We start from the raw sequence: 19,104 nt of genomic DNA on the forward strand, positions 1-19,104 counted from the left end.
ATACTTAAATCGCAGAACACGAAAAGGAGAGGAAATTTAATCCAAAACAGTTATTTCTCATTTCCATAACCATGTTGTATTTTTTTGTGATTTCGAATGGATGGACCATAAACTAAATTTTCTACTGTTCCCATACTATCTTATCTCGTTCCCAATATGCAATTTGGTTCCCATGTTTTTGAAACAAATCTTATTGTAGGTCATATCGTTTATGATCGTCATACTCATCAAGAATATATATATGAATATGCTATGAGGGATCTGGCACGCCTTGTTCTCGATTTAACATGCACTCACACCAACCTAGTATACCCAGCGCGATTTTTACACCGACCTTTCATATGGTAGCTATATGAAATAAGGAGGCTATAGTGGAGTTGTAATTAACTTGTTCTACATGTGGATAAGACTTGTCTACGTGTCAGGCTAAGTGTTCCTAGCTGTTGTGGTTCAAAAGATTTCAATGTTCATACAGTCGAACAGGCTGCCTGACGGATACTTCTTAATCGATTTGTCTCGTCTGCTGGTCATGTATGTGCCTTTAAGATGGTGTGTGGTACGCCTCCTGCGGCCTCTTACATACTTTTCAGGATTATTTTAAATATATATTTGAGATTGATATTCTAGTTTATTCTTCGCTTTCTTATTTTATAAACAAACATCGAAGCCTCGGCGACAAAAGCAAACCGAATAGCATTCATTCGAAGAGATAGGAAAACTAGCGATGGCCGATGGGTGATGGCTGATGGTCGCTATACAGATGTTTTTCTTACATCCCTAAAGGGAACGCTCGCAGCCCCACACCCTCGGCGATGTCGTCGACGGTGTTTTATTTATTCTTCGCTTTCTTATTTTATAAACAAACATCGAAGCCTCGGCGACAAAAGCAAACCGAATAGCATTCATTCGAAGAGATAGGAAAACTAGCGATGGCCGATGGGTGATGGCTGATGGTCGCTATACAGATGTTTTTCTTACATCCCTAAAGGGAACGCTCGCAGCCCCACACCCTCGGCGATGTCGTCGACGGTGCTGGCAAAACCTGCAGATAAACAGGCATTAATAATACAAATTCGGGCATGTATGGGAGAGTAGTGCGAGGCCAGCGATTCGGGAAGGACCGACCATCTAGCTGGAGGTGTGGGGGGAAGGGAATGGGGTGGAATGAGGAACAGCCTGGAGCCTGGAGCCGACACTGTTGGCGCGCTCTGCGGCTCTCAACTAAACAGATTGCCGTCATTTGTATTTGCTTATGGAATGTTGCCCCGCCAAACCGTTCTGTACCGTACCGTATCGTATCGTATCGTCTCGCATTGTACATATCTGTTGAATATGCTTGCTAAAAAGGGTTTGTCCCCCCCCTTGCCAGCCATACGTAGCACTGTGTTGGTGGAGTGTCTGTCTCTCTGTCTGTCTGTCTGGCTAGACAAAACAAACAGCTGTATGCATGGCGGCGCGAGAAAATCTTTCATGTCAAGCGTTCAAATTTTGCATATTAGTTAGCAACATTTGTTAGTGGAGGGTGGGGTGGGGTGGAAGGGGTCGTGACTGGTGGTTCAGTGGTTGTCTGAGTGAAGGGGCTGCCGAGTGCCGAGCTGCCGAGCTGCGGAGAAGCGTTGACAAACCCCAAAACATACATTTTTCAAATGCCTTTGGCGCATTTGCAGCAAATTGTTGGAAATTTATTTTGTTGAACAACGCCAACAACAACAACAACAACGTTCATTAGCCATAAACGAGACGCAACAAAGAATGTAGTATATGCAACTATATATACTCGCATTATAAAAAACTACGATTGCAAATAAAGATATTCTTCAGAATTGCAACTTTTCTGCAAGGAATTGCAAAATGAAGAAACTTTTATTTCTTCTGTATGGTGTTGTTTTAGCTTTGGATTGCAATTAACAATTATAAATGATCGCATTAATTCTGTAGTACCTTTCTGACCAACAAGCAACTCTTCGTCTCGCCTGATCAACAGATGTGCTACATATAGTATATATAATTAAGTGAGGTCCGGGTTGACAGCCTTCCCCACCACTACTATCAAACATTTTTGTATCTTCCCAATTATATTTATTCAGCAAACGAACACTCATACTGAATGCCTCAATTTTTGTATGTTCCCAGGTAGTATTTGTAAATATTATATATTTAAAAAAAATAGATTTTTAATTGTAAAGGACTTTCTATTATTTCTATGTTCCGAGCTATGGCTTTTGAAGTTCACGTTTTATTCTTCTTAGGTTAATTTTCCAAGCACTTTAAATTGTTGAGATTCCAAATTCCATTTTACACATAATTCCTTTCCGATCAGGCTATACAGATATCCCTTTTTGAAAAAATATTATGGCTGTGGGAGTTCAATTTTTTCTCTTCTTTCAACTGTTCGTAGTTTTTAGAATTTATATTCTAACAGACCTTTTATTATTTGAATACTGTATTCCCACATATTTGTTCGGCAAACATTTAAAGAAATTCGTATTTCATTTTAAAGTACAGATATTCTTTTAAAATATATATTAGACATTTCCTTAGAGGCATGGTTGGATGTGGTCTTTCCACCTTTGCTCAATTTCACCAAACACTTCAAAGTATTTCGATTCCAAAAGAAACTTTCTCATTCGAATACTCTTTTGCTCCACATATTTATTCAACAAATGAGCATTCAATAGAATGGAATAGAGTGTGTTTGTATCGATCGTGTAATTATCGATGTCTCTAGTTGTCAAGTGTGAGTCTTAATTTAATTAATTTGCCAAATTTCAAACTAAATTTAAACAAAGTTTTCAATTCCCTGAGCCTGACAGAAATGCAGTTGTGGCTGTGGGAGATTACGATTGATTCCAGCTGCGGTTAGTTTTTCGAGCACTTGAAAGTAGTTTTCTAAATAAACCTTTGGCAGTGTTGGGATGTCGCAGAGTTTCGTGTTTAAATTAAATTTTCAATAAATAAGCGGACAGGTGCGAGACTGGCGCTGATTGTTGGAGCAAGCGGGAGCTGTGATGGGCGTGTAGGGGGGTGTCGGTGTCGGCGTCGGCGTCTGCGTCTGGGAGGGGGATAGTCGGCGCCACTTCCTTTTGTGCCAATTTCCAATGCAAAACGTACAACGCCACCTGAGACGCATACACAAACACATACATACATGTGTAAAGGCGACCGCTGCCTCTGTATATGTATGAGTGTGTGTGTGTGTGTGTGTGTGTGTGTGTGTGTGTGTGTGTGTGCCTGTGTATTTGCGCTGGTTCCGTTTGTTCGCTTGCATTTCCTTCCGGCTGCCCTGCATGCGCCGCCGCTTCTGCTGGCATCCTATCAGCGCCACACCTCCATCCCCACCTCTCTCACCACCCCCTCTCACCACCCCCTCTCACACTCAAGCAGCACACAAAAAACCTCAAGTAAACAGCAGAGCAAGTTGTACGGGGCGGGGGTGAGGAAGGGGGTGGTGGTGGTTGGGGAGGCATGCAGCGTAGCTTGCCACGTTTTGCGTTTTCTTTCCACAAATTGAATTCTCGTGCGCACATTTTCATTTGGCGTGTGTGTTTGTTAATTTTCGCACAGGAAAATTGCATCAACTGGTTTACGACTTGCCGCTTATTTTTTGTTTTTATACCCTACATCCGAAAGGTAGCAAGGGTACATTAGGTTTGTGAAAAGTTTGTAACAGACAGGCAGACAGAAGGAGGCATTTGTCCGATCCCATCAACTAAATATATTCTTAATAACCAGCATGGCATGATTTTCTACTTTTGTTTCAACGTATACTTAAATCGATCGATGATGACAATCTATGGACTATTGCTATCGTTATTAGTTGGTCCGTACACCCACAGGATTTTCAGAGAACTCAGTGGCCTTACCTCCCAACAGGTGGGACCCAACAGCCTCTATTCTAATACTACATTTGTGAGAAAATATATTCTCCCTTCTATTTGCGCGTTGTCTAAAATCATATATCTCTTAGTGTCAACTCCAGTTTTGATAAAATAAATAAGAGTCGATCCATAAATCTGTATATAGTATACATACATACATATATCTTAATATTTGTGAGAAAGTCCAGCTGGATGACTGATTTCGCTTTTCCTATGATTATTTGTTCAAAATTTGTTATTAATCTCTAAACATTGCGCAACAATATTCATTTTGATTGCTCTTTAAATAAAAAAATAAATTAAATTAATAAATACAAATAATAGAAATTTAAATGTGCCTCTAGGAAATTTTCGTTTGTAAAAAGCAAACAAATTGTTGAAGAGCCAATAAACTTTATAAATCTCTGTCAGATTTGATCGAAATCGGTCAATCTTGAAAAAAGTTGTATACTTATTAAAGAAACAATCGCACCCCAAGCTCTTCTTCCAACTCTTCTTCTTACAGCCTATAACAACGCACATAAAACAGTATAATTTTTGAAATACAGGGTATTTCGCTTTCGGATTTGCTCGAGTGTAGCTTTCTGTATTGAACAACTAGAACAAGAACAAGAACAACTACAATAGCAATCACTAGCCAGGTTTGGAAAACATTTGCCTGCCTGCCTGCTTGCCTGCCTGCCATGTGCCTTCACCTGTGTGAGTGGTTTCCGTAAATTGGTTTACACGGCGTAATGCTCTGACTTGCCGCTAATAACCGACCTTACCGACTACAATCCAAAGTTCTCCCCCCCCCCCACCCCTCCCCCCTTTCCTGGGGCAACCCGTCACCGCGCCGCAAGCCAAATAGCTTAAGTAGCGTAACGCCTCCCGGCACCGCCTTGACACGCCCAGCGGCTACTTGTTGTTGTTGTTGTTGTTGTCGAAGCTGTCAGCGCCGTGCACTCCGCTCTTAATTGCGCAGAGCATTACGGTTTATCTGAAGAATCGTTCGGTTGCCACCGCTGTCGGCCCCACTTGTGCGGCCAATGTTTTGGGAATCGAAATGCGAATTCATTTAAATGATAATCATTCCAATGCCCCAACTGCCATTACTTGCAGTCCTCGCCTTCGCCTTCGCCTTTGCCTTCGCCTGCCCCGTCACATTCTTTGCGGTCACACTCGCAGTGTTTGCATATGACAGTCGGCAGTCAGCAGCCAGTATTAGCCCTAGCCCTAGACCAAAATCCCCACCCCAACCCCCCTTAGGACCGACAGAGAGCTGCCAGCAAACAGTGAGCATTGCCTGCATGGGCAAGAGGGGGCGCGATACAGAGAAGGGTTGATAAGTTAGGGATCCAGGAGTTTTGTATTATCGAGATTATTATGAAAATTTATGAATACAAGTATATCACCATTCACGACTATTTTTTTTATATATTTACAAGTATTACTCTATTTTTAGTTTTAGAAGAAGCTTTCAATTGGGGTTTTGAAACCAAATAGTTGTTTTCCTACTTTTCACCAAAATATTCCTAGCGATGTGTATTCAAACGTTATTGTTCTTAACTTTAACTTTTAATGTAAATTTTAAATTCATTTTTAAATTCACTTTTAACTCAGCTTTTAACTTAACTTCGAAAATAATTTTATTTTTATCTGTGGAATGGATTTTTTTGATATTAGTTACCGTTTCTATTAATCACAAATTTAAATTCATTTAAAGTTTGTATTTTTCTTCTCTTTTTTAAGCATTATAGATTTATGTTTTAATTATCGTTTGAATTAACATTAAGTTTACTGAAGTTTCTTGAAGAGTGCTTTTGAACTACGGGTTATCGGAACTACTACGGTGTTTGCAATCTAACATAACTATCGATAGTTGGGGGTCGCTATCGCTGGCTAAAGAAACTATTTATGAGTAGAAAATATGCTTAGCAACGTTTCTGATTGACGTTATTGAGGTATCTGAGGGATATTTGAAAATGCAAATGACAACTTAAAGCTTTTCATTAAATTGTTATCGATATTTTAACTTATTCTCTAGCTGTAGCCTAACAAGTCCTTCCTCACATCATTTCTGTTCGCCTTTTGTGGACCGCCCCAACCACAGGTATGTGGCCAGCCTTCTATAGTTGATTAAGACTGTAGAGACATGCGAGTGTGCGGGCATGTGAGCAGAGACGACTGTTTACAGTGGGCTGGGTTTTAATTTATGAGCAAATTTTGCGTATCTAATGCCGAGCTGCCCGCCTGCCAACCAGTCAGTCTGTCTGTCCGTCTGTCTGTCTGTCGTCCGTTTTGTGCACAATTAAATTTTAAATGTAATTTCATGCCCCAGTGCGTCAAATTGCAAGCGCCGCCCGTTGCAAGACCATGTGTGTGCATGTGTGAGTGTGTGAGTGTATGTGTGTGTGTGTGTGTGTGTGTGTGTGTGTGTGTGTGTGTGTGTGTTTGTGTGTGTGTGTGTTCGGCGACATAATCGCTTTGACACTACAAACGAACGCGCTTGGATCAGTGAGGGGGGCATGAGCGATAAGCGTTGCATTCCAACAAAAAGCTGCTCCCCCTCTGTTGGATTTCTGCGGAAAAGGGAAGAGCGATGCAGAGGCGGGGGGTTAATTGAAGTGCACATTTTTACGGCCGTATTTTGGCAATCGAACCGTCCAATCAACAAGATCCCGCAATTGGTCTTAGTTGCCTTCACTGGCGGCTTATCAATTTTCGCGTCACCTCGCGCAAACGTTGTTGCTTGCGTTGTCGGCGCCGGACGGGCTTATCAATATCTGAGGCATTCGCATTCGTAGCCGTAATGTACACAAATAGCAATGTCGTTTCCCCGAACCTGAGCCCCCCTCCGCACCCGTACCCCCTTAACCCACCCTTAGCCATTCACCTACCCGCACCCCAAGCGAGTGCTTTCGTTTCAATTAGAAGGCCGCTAATCAATATCTGCTGATCTGTGAATGGCGATACCCGAGTGTTAAACATTATTCAAAACTTGAACTTGACTTCTACTTTTTGGCGAATCGCAAGCGATCATTAAAAGCAATACGAATTCTTTAGTAAATTATAATTAATAGACAGAGCTCTGGACAGGACTGTAACTCATTGGTTTTATAAACAACCTCTCTATGTTATACTTGTATATTCTTATGTTTCTAATCGGACTGTTGGACTTTGGCCATAACATTTGATTTTTTGTATATATAAAAGACTACTTACAGAATTTTTTTTAATGCCGCAAGTGGGCGCCCCCAGTGAGTTAGCAGGAAACCCACAACGGGAGCTTGTTTCTGAGTAGGCACTCGGTTCGAATCCCATCATGACAGAAGCATGATTGAATCAATTTCAAGGTTATCATAAAATTTAATAATTGTCCTACCTAGGGAAGATCTTAAGTAAAGATTAAAGGCAAAAAAAGAAGCTGCACGTAATTTATTTTAACTGATCCAAAGAACTTATTCTGATTTATGTTATTGCCACGAACGAAATTTCTTTTAAATAATTCTCTTAAAAATTGTCATATTGCGGCGAACTAAGTATAGCCAATCAATTAAATAAATTATAAATGATTTGTAGTTAACAACTTAACGCCTAAAGTGGTCTTATCTGCTCAAAAGCAATCATTAAAGACCGTAGAAATGAGCTCGTTTAACTGATTTCATGCTGATTTACTTAAACACTGGTTGCTTTCTCAAATTTCCAAGCCTAGTTGAATTTCTAAAAAAAAATAAAAGTTATTTGTGCAAACCCCAGTAATTTCAGTTCTAAAGTTGGCAAATTCCCAAAGCAGTAAGCCTGTTTTGGATCTAGAATAAGGTTTCTTCAATTATCTTACTTCTAAGTTAACGTTTTTAACAAACTAAATAAAAGTCGACCAGCCATGAATATATTTGAAAATGTGAAATAAATATGGAGAGCCATAGAAAGTTTACCTATTTTCAATCAATTCACTGAAAATATTCTTAAAAGTCTCTCAGACATATAGTTTTCTTGTCAGCATACACCAGTTTTCAACTAGGTTTATAGTCACATAGAAATTTTGGAGTGTTGGAATCAGATAGATTCTAAAGTTTATTCAAATTGTAAACCTATTAAAACTTAGATGGCACCAATATTTGTCGATGCTCTCAATAACAAGTTTTTCTAATTTTCAACTAAAAATGTCCTTACAGTTCGCTCAGACATATAGTCAGTCAGCATACACATAGAAATTGGGGAGTGTTGGAATCAGTTATATGCCTTAAGTTCTTTCAATTTGTATTAACAGTTATATAGAACCAATATTTCCCGTTCACTACCTATTAATTCATACTACCTCTTATTAATTAAGTTGCCTTCAAAGTTAATAATAAAACATTTGGAAACTGAAAAAGTTGAAAAACAAACAAACAAAAAAATCCTTATTTTTTTGAGTGTAGACATAATTTATTTTCCGCCATGCTCGAATGGTTATTGAATACTGAATAGGGGTGTGGTTATCCATTTGTTTTGTTTTGTTTTTTTTTTTTTTTTTTTTTTGTTTACAGACAAAACTCATTATTTAATTTACATTGATGGCTGCTTTTTAATAAATAATTGTAAACCTTTTTTCGCAAACATGATTATTTGTGACAGTGATAGTTTGGTCATTAGGCATTGATGTGTGGACTGAAGTAAATTTAATAATGTTTTCCCCTACCATTTAGCCTTGGAGGAGCAAGGGTATTATTTTGCATTTTTGGCATATCGAAAAATATGAATAAATAGCAAGCAAATAGCACACATTAATTTGCGAATAGTTACATATCGCTTTCCAGCACTGGTCTGCAGCTGTTGCATCGCTTCTTGTGCTACTTGTAGCCGTATCCGTATCCGTAGCGTGCCGCTATAAATAACGCGTTCCGTGATAAACTTTGATAGAAACAAAGGGCGCATTGTGTGCTGCCACGCCCCTTAGACCATAAACCAGCCACCTACCCACTCCACAAGGACACCCCTTCATCCAACGAGGACAGCAATACCGAATACCCACACCCACACCCACATCTACACCCATACCCATCTGCAGGCTGGTTGGTGTGCTGTGAAGTGTGCGCGTTGTAATGTGCGTTAATAAATTTGATTTCGGGCTCTCGAACCATCAACTTTAAAGTGTCGCCTCGCGTTTTTATCAGTTTAATGGGCGGGCGGTAATGCAATTTGTACGACACCAACAGTCACCACCAAACCACCACACCACCCACTCCGCCCACTTACACTGAGAGAGATACACACTCAGAGACACAGCTATGATGAGCGGGGCTGCTGTTGTGTAAAGCAATTTTGATAAATTTATGTGAAATACGCTTTCATGATAAGCTAATTAAATTCAATCGCTGTAACCAACTTCCAACTTCCAAAAACCGAAAGCGCAACCCGCTGGCCCCACCACCACATATCACCCATCAACCACACCCCCGACCCACTAGACAAGCCCGAGTCTGAACCCAATCCCAGCTCCAGCAGCAGCTCCAGGTCCGTGCCAGTTCCAATTCCCTGAGCGTTTGGTGCGTGAGGCTCTGCGATTGTTTCCATATCGCTGAATAAACTAGAAAAATGTTCGCAAAGGACCGCGGAGCTCAGGCTGCACAGTGTGGCAATTTATTGTAACTATGCAGTCACACAAGGAGTGGAAAAATCGCGACACAAGAATGAAAGGAGTGAAGAAATGTCAATAAAAACAGAACAAACAATTCACCAATTTTATTTGTTGTTTTATTTGATCAGCTTTTGACTCAAAGCAATGCTAAACCTTTTGTTTATAACGTTAGTTTAATTAGCAAAGAAAAACATACCTGAGGCATTCTAACTGCGCATCTTGTTTCAAGTTCAAAACAACATACTCGTGAGCAGCGATGCGAAATTTTGGAATTTTCGTCTATAGCAACAAATTTATATATATATGTTAATGTATTAATTATACTATACAAAGTATACGCACCACTGATTAGCGGGAAAGCCCATAAAGCGAACTGCTGCGATTAAAGAGCTCGTTAATATGTCTGCAATAATAGAATAGAGTAGTTTAGAATAGACTAGAATGGAATACAAAATAATGGAATAGAATAGAATATAATGGAATAGAATAGAATGGAATGGAATAGAATTGAATGGAATAGAATGGAATTTAACAGAATATAATAAAATGGAATAGAATGGAATGGAAAAGAATAGAATGGAATATAACAGAATAGAATAAAATGGAATATAATGGAATATAATAGAATAGAATGGAATAGAATTGAATGGAATAGAATGGAATATAACAGAATAGAATAAAATAGAATATAATGTAATATAATAGAATGGAATATAATGGAATAGAATGGAATGAAATAGAAAGAATGGAATGAAATAGAAAGAATGGAATAGAAATTTGAGAATGTCATCTGGATTGGCAATGGAATGGAAAAGAATAGAATGGAATATAACAGAATAGAATAAAATGGAATACAATGGAATAGAATAGAATAGAATAGAATAGAATGGAATATAACAGAATAGAATAAAATGGAATATAATGGAATAGAATGGAATGGAATAGAATGGAATATAACAGAATAGAATAAAATAGAATAGAATGTAATATAATAGAATGGAATATAATGGAATAGAATGGAATGAAATAGAAAGAATGGAATAGAGATTTGAGAATGTCATCTGGATTGGCAATAAAGATATGATATTTTGCGTATTTTCTATACTGTATTGTTAAAATATGGTCGGGTTTTGTAATGACTCCGACCTTGCTCTCTGGTACAATCATCAAAAACATCAACATTTGTAAGAAATAATCCGCGTTTCGAACATTTTCACCTTCTCATGAGTTTTACAATTCTAGCAAATTAACGATCACGCACGCCCTTGCACGCAATCACGCACACACACTCTTACACACATATATCAATATTTTATATGAAACATCAGACACAGTGCGCTGCTTTATCGAGACTATGGGCAAACATTTGTGAATGGAAGCTGAAGTTTTGTCCTGAGTGTGCTCGGGGCGTAGGCCCGTCTCTAGCTCGGGGTCTGGGTCTGCAACTGCAAGCGTGCTCCACACCTGAGCTGCCACCTTCGGAGGCTCAGTTGTGGGGCAAACACAGACACAGACACACACACACACAGACACGAGTAGAGTGCATCGATAGATATAGAGGAGTGTGGAATGTGGAAATTTGCGGAACATGCGCAATTAACATAATTAGGCCTGACATGCACACAACAATAACACATGAAGCAGACAAATGAATTATTGAATTTTAATCATTTTTAATGAAGGTCCAAACAAATTAAACAAAAACCAAAGAAACGAAAAAAATGCGAACAAACAACGAACATAAATTGATCAGAAGTGAAAAATACCACAACATATTTTTCGCATTATTTGAGCGGCTGTCCTGTTGCATATGTTTCGTCGTTCATGTGTTATGCTGATTTCCATTTTAATTACACACACACACACGCACACGCACACATGCACAGAGCCATTGAACAGCGACCAAACCAACAAACATGGCCGTTTTGACAGAACACAGAACACGGCGCCGCGCGCCTAAAAGCGGCAACAAAAAATGTTGTAAGTCAATTACTGTTTAAAACAAATTAGCGATACGAGTACTTGGCTGCCACAATGCGCCTTCAAAATATATGTACGTGTGCATTGAAAATAAATGTTAGCAATCCAATTATCGAATGAAAATAATGATGCAACCTAATCGAATATTCAACAATTGAATATAGAAAATAACGATATAATAAAAGTTTTACACTTTATATATGTATAAACAAAAAAAGGAAACTAAATAGAATATTCTTTAGTGCTTCCTTTACTCTGTTAAGGCAACTATATATTGGATTCATTTCTATTCCCCTATGTACGCTACACAGCATATTCCTCCATTTTTCGATCATTTCTAGTGCTTAGATTCCCAATTGTTCACTATTCAAGACTCTTCCACTCACTTATAAACCAGATTCGTAAAAAGCGAGCAGAAATTCTGCCGTGGGTACTTTTGAGCAGGCAGACAGAGGCCGTGAGCAGTTGTGAGCAGGCGAGTCTGAATGAGCGCTGCTCGTATTTTACGAACCCTGCATCTAACTGCACAGAGACAAGGTAAAGAAGAGAATGATGGAGAATAAACAGTATATTTATCAATTGGTGGCGAGCATTTCTACAGGAACTTCTTAGGTTGGAACACTGTCTTTTTTTAGGGTTCAACTTAAATTTAAATGTTCCTGCATTAAAGGCACTTGAAGGCATAAGACGCTTCGATTCCCCATGGGGTCCCATTCAGGGATCTCACGCGACTCTTCCAGTCACATCTAAGTGCACAAGCGCGCTTGCTTTCTATTTTTAGCGGGTTTTGTAGCTATTTAAAGTGGTGTTTTTAGGCCTTTTCTAGCGGATTTTCTACATATTTTTAGTGGGTTTCCAAGACATTTTGTGGAGGTTTTTTAGCTCCTTATGTTTCCAAGACATTTTGTGGAGGCCTTTTAGCTACTTATAATTGTTTTTCTAACCATTTTCTAGCGGATTTTCTATATATGTGTTTGGTGGGTTTCCAAGACATTTTGCGGAGGATTATTAGCTACTTATAATTGTTTTTCTAGCCATTTTCTAGCGGATTTTCTATATATTTTTAATGGATTTCTAAGACATTTTGCGGAGGATTTTTAGCTCCTTATAACTGTTTATCTAGCCGTTTTCTAGCGGGTTTTCTAGCTATTCATAGCAGTTTTTTAATCATTTCAGAACGCAACTAATCAACGAAGCTGAAGTACGGAAATTAATTAATGAAACGCTTTCTCATCAATTAACTAAACGAATAGATGTGAGGCTGAACGAAAGGTTTACAAGCTGTTTTATTTCTGCCAATTTAAGCTCAAATTGTTGGCACGCTGAATAGTTTTGCTCACAAAGCCTTTGCTAAACTATCAAAACATTACAATGTTATTTCGTTTACTAAACAGATGTGAAAACTTGGGTAAGAAAAATTTGTAGTTTCGGCCAAAAAACCTAAAACAAAAATTAAAGAGCAGCAACATTTTGCAATTAACCGAATGACAGTGAAACGCCTGAAATGTGACTTCAGTCCTGAGGTCACGACATGTCTCCGAATGAGGGACAGCAGACGTCCTGACTGCTGTCCCATTCACGATCGCATACCCTACGATGCCGGCTGCTTCCTCAAGGATATCAGCAGAGAAGTGAATGAGCTTTACAATCGCCACTACAGCAGGTTCGAAAACAGCGAACGCCTGATGGAGCTGGCATTGCCGGTTCATCGCAAGTGCCCGTACGTTCCCAGGTGTCCTTGTCGGTTCCAAAAGGACATTGAAATGGTGCAGTCCGACCCGCCAATGTACACTCGCACTGAACAGCTGGCCCTGCCGCTGGTCAGGTTTGTTGCTCATTTGTTTATTTCCTTTTGGTTTTGATTATCTTGAGCTATAACTGGAAATTGTTGCACAGACGACTGCACGTTCGCCGGAAGGAGGCACTAGTGAAGGGGGACAAGATCGCTGAGCGGGTTCTGAATCGCTGGCTTCGCTACAGCTACCTCTCCTTGTACAGTCGCTTGAGCAACAGACAGCCGATGATGCGGCCGTAAGTCTCTCAGACCAGATTCTCCATATAGCTCAACAATTCCCAAACTTTTTTTAGTCCGAAGCCCAAGAAACCAAGCAAGAAACAGAGGGTGCGCCATTACCAATATATTAGTACGCTGGCCAAGCCCAAACAGATTCCAGAACCTCCAAAGCCGGTAAGTTGGTCAAACAATCAAACAAGCTCTTTTGCAAGATCCTAAGATCCCCCCACCTGAATAGAAACGCACAAGTGGCGGCATGGATGCGCGTCGACTCAATGAGCTGGCGCGTCCAAGGACCCGTCTGCCAGAAACAAACCCGCCTTGGCAACTAACCAGAGGCATGAAATTCTTCAAACCTAGTGAGCGACTGAAGAGCATTGCCAAGCCACTCATTCGCGACAATGTGCACATCAAGGAGGAGCCGGAGAAGGTGGCGCGTGGCGCCCTCAAATATAAACCAAGTTCCCGTATTAAGGAAATATCGCTGCCAGTGAAGGTGTTCGATCGTGAGGCCAGAGCCGCCGAGATCGCTGACGATCCCTATGCTATATCGCCGCATGCGTTAAAGTACAGGGTATCGTCGCGCATCAAGGAGCTGGCCGAACCAAAGGAGTTCGCGAACACACATATACGTTCAAATCCTGGCGCCATTTCCCCAGCAGCGCTCAGGGCGAAGGCCTCGCCGCGCCTCATCGAACTGGCCAGGCCGAAAGGAGGCTAACAAGCCATAAATATGTCTGTCTGTCTAATGTTCTGTTTCTGTTAGCCATTTGGCTTTATTCTCCGTTTTGGTCTGTCTCCTATCTCTTTGGCTAATATATATGTGTATTAAGTGTTTAAGAAGCTCGTTTTTATGCCCTGTACTCAAAGGGTATACTAGTGTTGTGCGAATGTATGTAATACGCAGAAGGAGGCGTGGCAGACCCAGGAAAGTATATATATTATTGAGCAGTAAGACAGGACGACTCGATATAGCCATGTCCGTCTGTCCGTATGAACGCAAGGATCTCAGAAAGTATAAGAGCTAGAATAACCAAACTTGGTATCTAGATTCTCCCAAGATCGATAAAGTAAGAGTTTGTGTTTTTTTCGATGCTCCCCCGCAGTTCGTGTTTTTTCCATAACTCCCGTAATTTTTGGAATTTTATACTCAGATTTGGCAAATACCTCCAGTTAGTGATTATGGGTCCTTATGCCATACCGATAGGCTAATTATGGAGAAAGTTATAGCCGAAAATATACTCTCTGCCGAAGCTCTGCCCGCAGCTGTTGTTGTTGTTGCTGCCGCTTTCACTTGTTCCGCATATAAACGCGCATAGACACGATGATGCTCTTGAAACTGTACATAAGCATGTCTTCACTTTTGTATGTACATACATACATATATGTATTGAAAATTTTTTACATAATTTAATTTTGTATAAATATATTTATTTTAATTTCCTCTATTGTGGAGAGTCCAGGGTATTTTAGCGTAGCGGGTCAGTGATTCTCCAGCTTTTAATTTTTCTTTTAGCTTTTTATTATATTTTATCTTTTTTAGTTAAGTATTTGAACTTTTTATTTATTTAAATACATTTTACTTGTTTTGATTTTTTATTGCTATTTTTTTATCTGTCTTTTTATTTATTTTTTGGATGTCTAATAACGCGTCTGATTACTATGTGTTGTGAATGGGGGCATAGGTGGCCGGTTGGTAAATAAAATCCCCCCACCGACTGGGCTTCGTTATTAGATATTTTTGTTATTTCTTGTGTAGTTTTGTTCAGTTCATTGTGTTATTTATTATTTATTGTATTGATTTTTTTCACATCGACAGCATTGTTTGCTGATGAACTAAATGAAGAAATAATAATAAAGCAATTAGGTAATCGCTTCAAATACACTGCAAGAAAGAGTGAAAGAGGGCTCTGCTATCGCCAGTATTGAAGGCGTTTCGAAAAAATATTTCCAGCACTATGCAGGTTTTCTCTGCCGGATGGATGTCGTGAAGCCTTTGAGTTCCATTCACGACCAACGGGCTTACTCTTTTCATTCGCATTTCCTTTTGCGCGGCCAGAACTGCTCCTTAGACACTGATGAAAGGATTTGGCTGCACACACGCACACACACACACACACACACGCACGCACACACACACACGTTCACATGTGGTGTCAGATCTATTTTCAAAGCTATCTCAAAGGCGGCGCTGGCGCTGGCGACTGTGACGGTGACGGTGACGGGAAAAACGGCGTTGAAAATGCAAAACAATTTCAGGCGAATTAGCGTAATTGTCTCGCTGCCATCTTTGCCGCTCACTCGCCTCTCCCCCTCCGCTCCTGCTCTCTGCTTCTGAGCGAAGACAATGAAATGACGGCAGCCAAGAAGCAGACACTGACAATGCCTGGTGGAGGGGGGTTGGGGAATGGCAGCAATGTTCCGCAGCAGCCATGCTACTTAATCCTCTAATTTGTGTGTGCGTGTGTATTGGTGGTGCTGTTGTTGTTGTTGTTGTTGTTGCTGCTGTTATTGGTGTTATTGTTGTTGCCATAGCCTGCCTGTTTGGCTGGCGAGCTGGCTGGCTGGCTGCTTGCTGGCTTCATTTGTATGCAAAAATGTAAACCAAAAAATCAGCGAGAATGTTAAATCCAACAAAATGCATTTAACACATAAAAATTTGCATAGAAAGTGGCTTTGGTATGTTTGGTATTTTCTCTGCTACTGCTGTTACCTCACACACACACACACAGGCACACACACACACACTCAAACGCAACAGAGGACTCGCAAGCCGAATCACAAGACAATGTAAGCGTGACGCTCTTCACAAATGATGGCTTGTTGCCGTTTATTTTATTTTTATTTCACTTTTTCTTTTATTATTATTATTGTTATTTACTTTATGTGGCTGCAGAGACACACACACATAAGAACCACCCACTGATGAATCATGCCACCGCCTCCGCTAATGTGCCACTTAATTCGCTTCAAACACACTTTTAAAACACATGAAGGGAACTTTACGATCTAGAACCATTGAGCCTAAGCCGCCACTTTTAATGAAGAACCGCTCTCTGCGCTTCTCATAAATAGCATGCAGCCTCCATTCAAATTTAATTATAGACATTCCCGGGACTTGCTAGAAACTGCATAAAAATTGACCACATCTTTCAACAGCTTACAGAAATCATGTCTGGAATAAGGTACCTTTTTGCAGGCCGAGTAGTGACGTTCCCTAAACGCTTAATCGACGCTAGAAAGAAGTGTCGACTATGGAAGGAATCGCGCAACCAAGAGAGCCACTTGCCGTAGAGAACCTACTCCACAATATTTTAACTCCTATTTAACGAATATTAAAAAGGAATTTGTGCCTTCAATTGCACAAAGATGTTAATAGCGACAAGCTAGTGAAATTTTAACTAAAAAAGAAATCAATTTTAATGTTTCAAATAACTTTCTTCTTTGCTGCAAAAAAAGAAGAGTTGAAAAAAGAAAAAATTTTAAGAATATATATTTTGAAAAACATTAAGATAATTTCAAAATTAATTTAATAAAATAAAAAATATTCAATACATTTGTACATAAGCCAAGCCAACTTATTCAAAATATCAGTATTCAACAATACTGAACTCTTATAGAGTATCCTCTGGAACTCTTACTCCGAAGTAAAGACTATTTCATAGACTTCTTTACTCTTAGCCAGATATATTAAGCTTAAAAAAGGGCAGGCAGGGTTCATACCGCACTTATAAAGGTAAAACCTTCCATTCTTTTTCATTTTTAATAATTCTTCCTAAATTTTATTTATAATAATAATAATTATAGGAACAATAATTACTATCACATCTAATTCATGATTAGGAGCTTGAATAGGACTTGAAATTAATTAATTATCTTTTATCCCCCTACTAAGAGAAAATAATAATATAATATCAACTGAATCCTCATTAAAGTATTTTCTAACTCAAGCTTTAGCATCTGCTGTACTTTTGTTCTCGGTGATTTTGATAATATTCAAAAATAATATCAATATTGAACTAAATTCTTCATTTAATTCAATAATAATCTTCTCTTTTACTAAAGAGTGGAGCAGCCCCCTTTCATTTTCGATTCACAAATTTAATAGAAGGGTTATCTTGAATAAATGCTCTAATCTCAATAACTAGATAATTGGGTCTTTTAATTAATTAATTTATAAATTTAGTATCCGCTTTTTTTCTCTGTTTTGACTAATTTATTGCAACCTTTTGGCTCCTAAGTAGTCCCTAGATAATTGGCTCTAGTTAACAGTTTATTTTAAGTCGAAACAAGCTAAAATTCTATATATTATTTTTGCAAGCCAAAATTTAGGAACTAAAATGAAAACCAATTGATGATAAGGCCTGAAATAAGTTAATACAAGTATGTCTTGTATTTGTCAAAGAAGGCTTTACCTTAAGTTAAAAAGCAAAACAAAGTATAAGCGAAATAAATCAAGGACTCGTTTACTCCTTTCTGCAATTAAGGGGGAATAGCAAAGGTGAAGTTGAAATATTAACATCATTGAAACCAAATTGAAAGCAGAATGTTTATAATTAAAAATGAATGGTGTTGCATTTTAACTAAAAATTAAATGATTTCGCTTCAGTTAATTTGTCAGCACGACTTCTGCGCTTCTGATGCGCGAGATTTTAAGCAGTTAACTCTTAATTGCATATTTTCTATATATATGGTATAAATGTGATCTTGTGTATCATAGAATGTTTACCAAGATATATGATATAGTTTAAAATAGGAATATAATGTAAAATGATGATGGCGAATATTAGCATATGCAGCTAATGCACTCTGGTTCGACGGCTGACTTCTCTGACGGCTTCTCTCTGCTTCTTCTTCTGACTGCTGACTTCTGCTTCTTTCTTTACGGCTGACGACTGTGTTTGTAGTGCGGCTGACAACTTACTACTGACAACTAAGTACCTTTCTACTGACTGCTTAAAACCAAAATGAGTACCGAGTACTGATGGCGATGCTCCTTCTAGGTGTTCCGCCATTCTCACTATCCTGCCTTCCCATCTCACATAAATACTATATATGTATATATTTTTAATCTGGTCAGTCGCCCCTGCTTTCCTCATGCCTCGCCAGGCACTCATTCCAGTTCCCGTGCGCGTTATGGTCCGAGTTCTTGAGTCTTGCAGCGTCCTCAAGGAACACAGCACACGCTGTAGTTCTTGCAAAAACTAGTTTGTTCTTTCATTTTATTTATTTTTTTTGTTATTATGTTTCGTTTTTGTTTCTTGGTTGTTTGATTTCCACTAACCCCGACCCCGACCCCGACCCCAATGACAACTCCAACTCAAACGCACATACCCCGCCCAGTCGGGCCACGCCATTACGAATCGTTCCGCTCGCGCCCACGCGCAGTCAACTTTTTGTGAGTGTCTGAGTGTGTGAGTATGTGTGTGTGTGTGTGTGTGTGTGTGTATGGGTGTGTGTTGTTTTTGCATGTGTTGAGATTCTCATGAAATTTGCATACAAATTGCGTCTGGCACTGGGCGTGCATTGTACACTGCAGAGGGTCGCGCCAACTTTGGGGATACAACCAACCATACAACTAAAGCTCACATATCTTTATACGCGCCAGAGTTGTGTCAATCGTTCAGTTG

The 19,104-nt window shown here is 39.4% G+C and overlaps 1 protein-coding gene and 1 long non-coding RNA gene across 2 annotated transcripts in view; one reads left to right on the forward strand and one right to left on the reverse strand.

Annotated features, from left to right (window-relative positions):
- Positions 1-9,683: 9,683 nt before the first annotated feature.
- LOC115633243 overlaps positions 9,684-19,104 on the reverse strand; it is a 66,972-nt gene continuing 57,551 nt past the window's right edge. Inside the window, exons 2-3 of the long non-coding RNA XR_003996330.1 lie at positions 9,823-9,883; positions 9,684-9,759 (exon numbers count right to left, since the gene is read on the reverse strand). This is a non-coding gene — a long non-coding RNA (uncharacterized LOC115633243). The remainder of the gene's footprint in view (positions 9,760-9,822; positions 9,884-19,104) is intronic.
- On the forward strand, positions 12,945-14,314 carry LOC115633239. Its single transcript, XM_030530635.1, has 4 exons — positions 12,945-13,285; positions 13,357-13,491; positions 13,549-13,648; positions 13,713-14,314. Exons 1-4 carry the CDS (start codon positions 12,945-12,947, stop codon positions 14,193-14,195), a joined length of 1,059 nt encoding a protein of 352 aa, XP_030386495.1. The 3' UTR covers positions 14,196-14,314.

This window comes from Scaptodrosophila lebanonensis, unplaced genomic scaffold (genome assembly GCF_003285725.1).
Source record: "Scaptodrosophila lebanonensis strain 11010-0011.00,11010-0021.00 unplaced genomic scaffold, SlebRS2 tig00001418-arrow-arrow-pilon, whole genome shotgun sequence".
NCBI classification, from domain to species: Eukaryota; Metazoa; Arthropoda; class Insecta; order Diptera; family Drosophilidae; genus Scaptodrosophila; species Scaptodrosophila lebanonensis.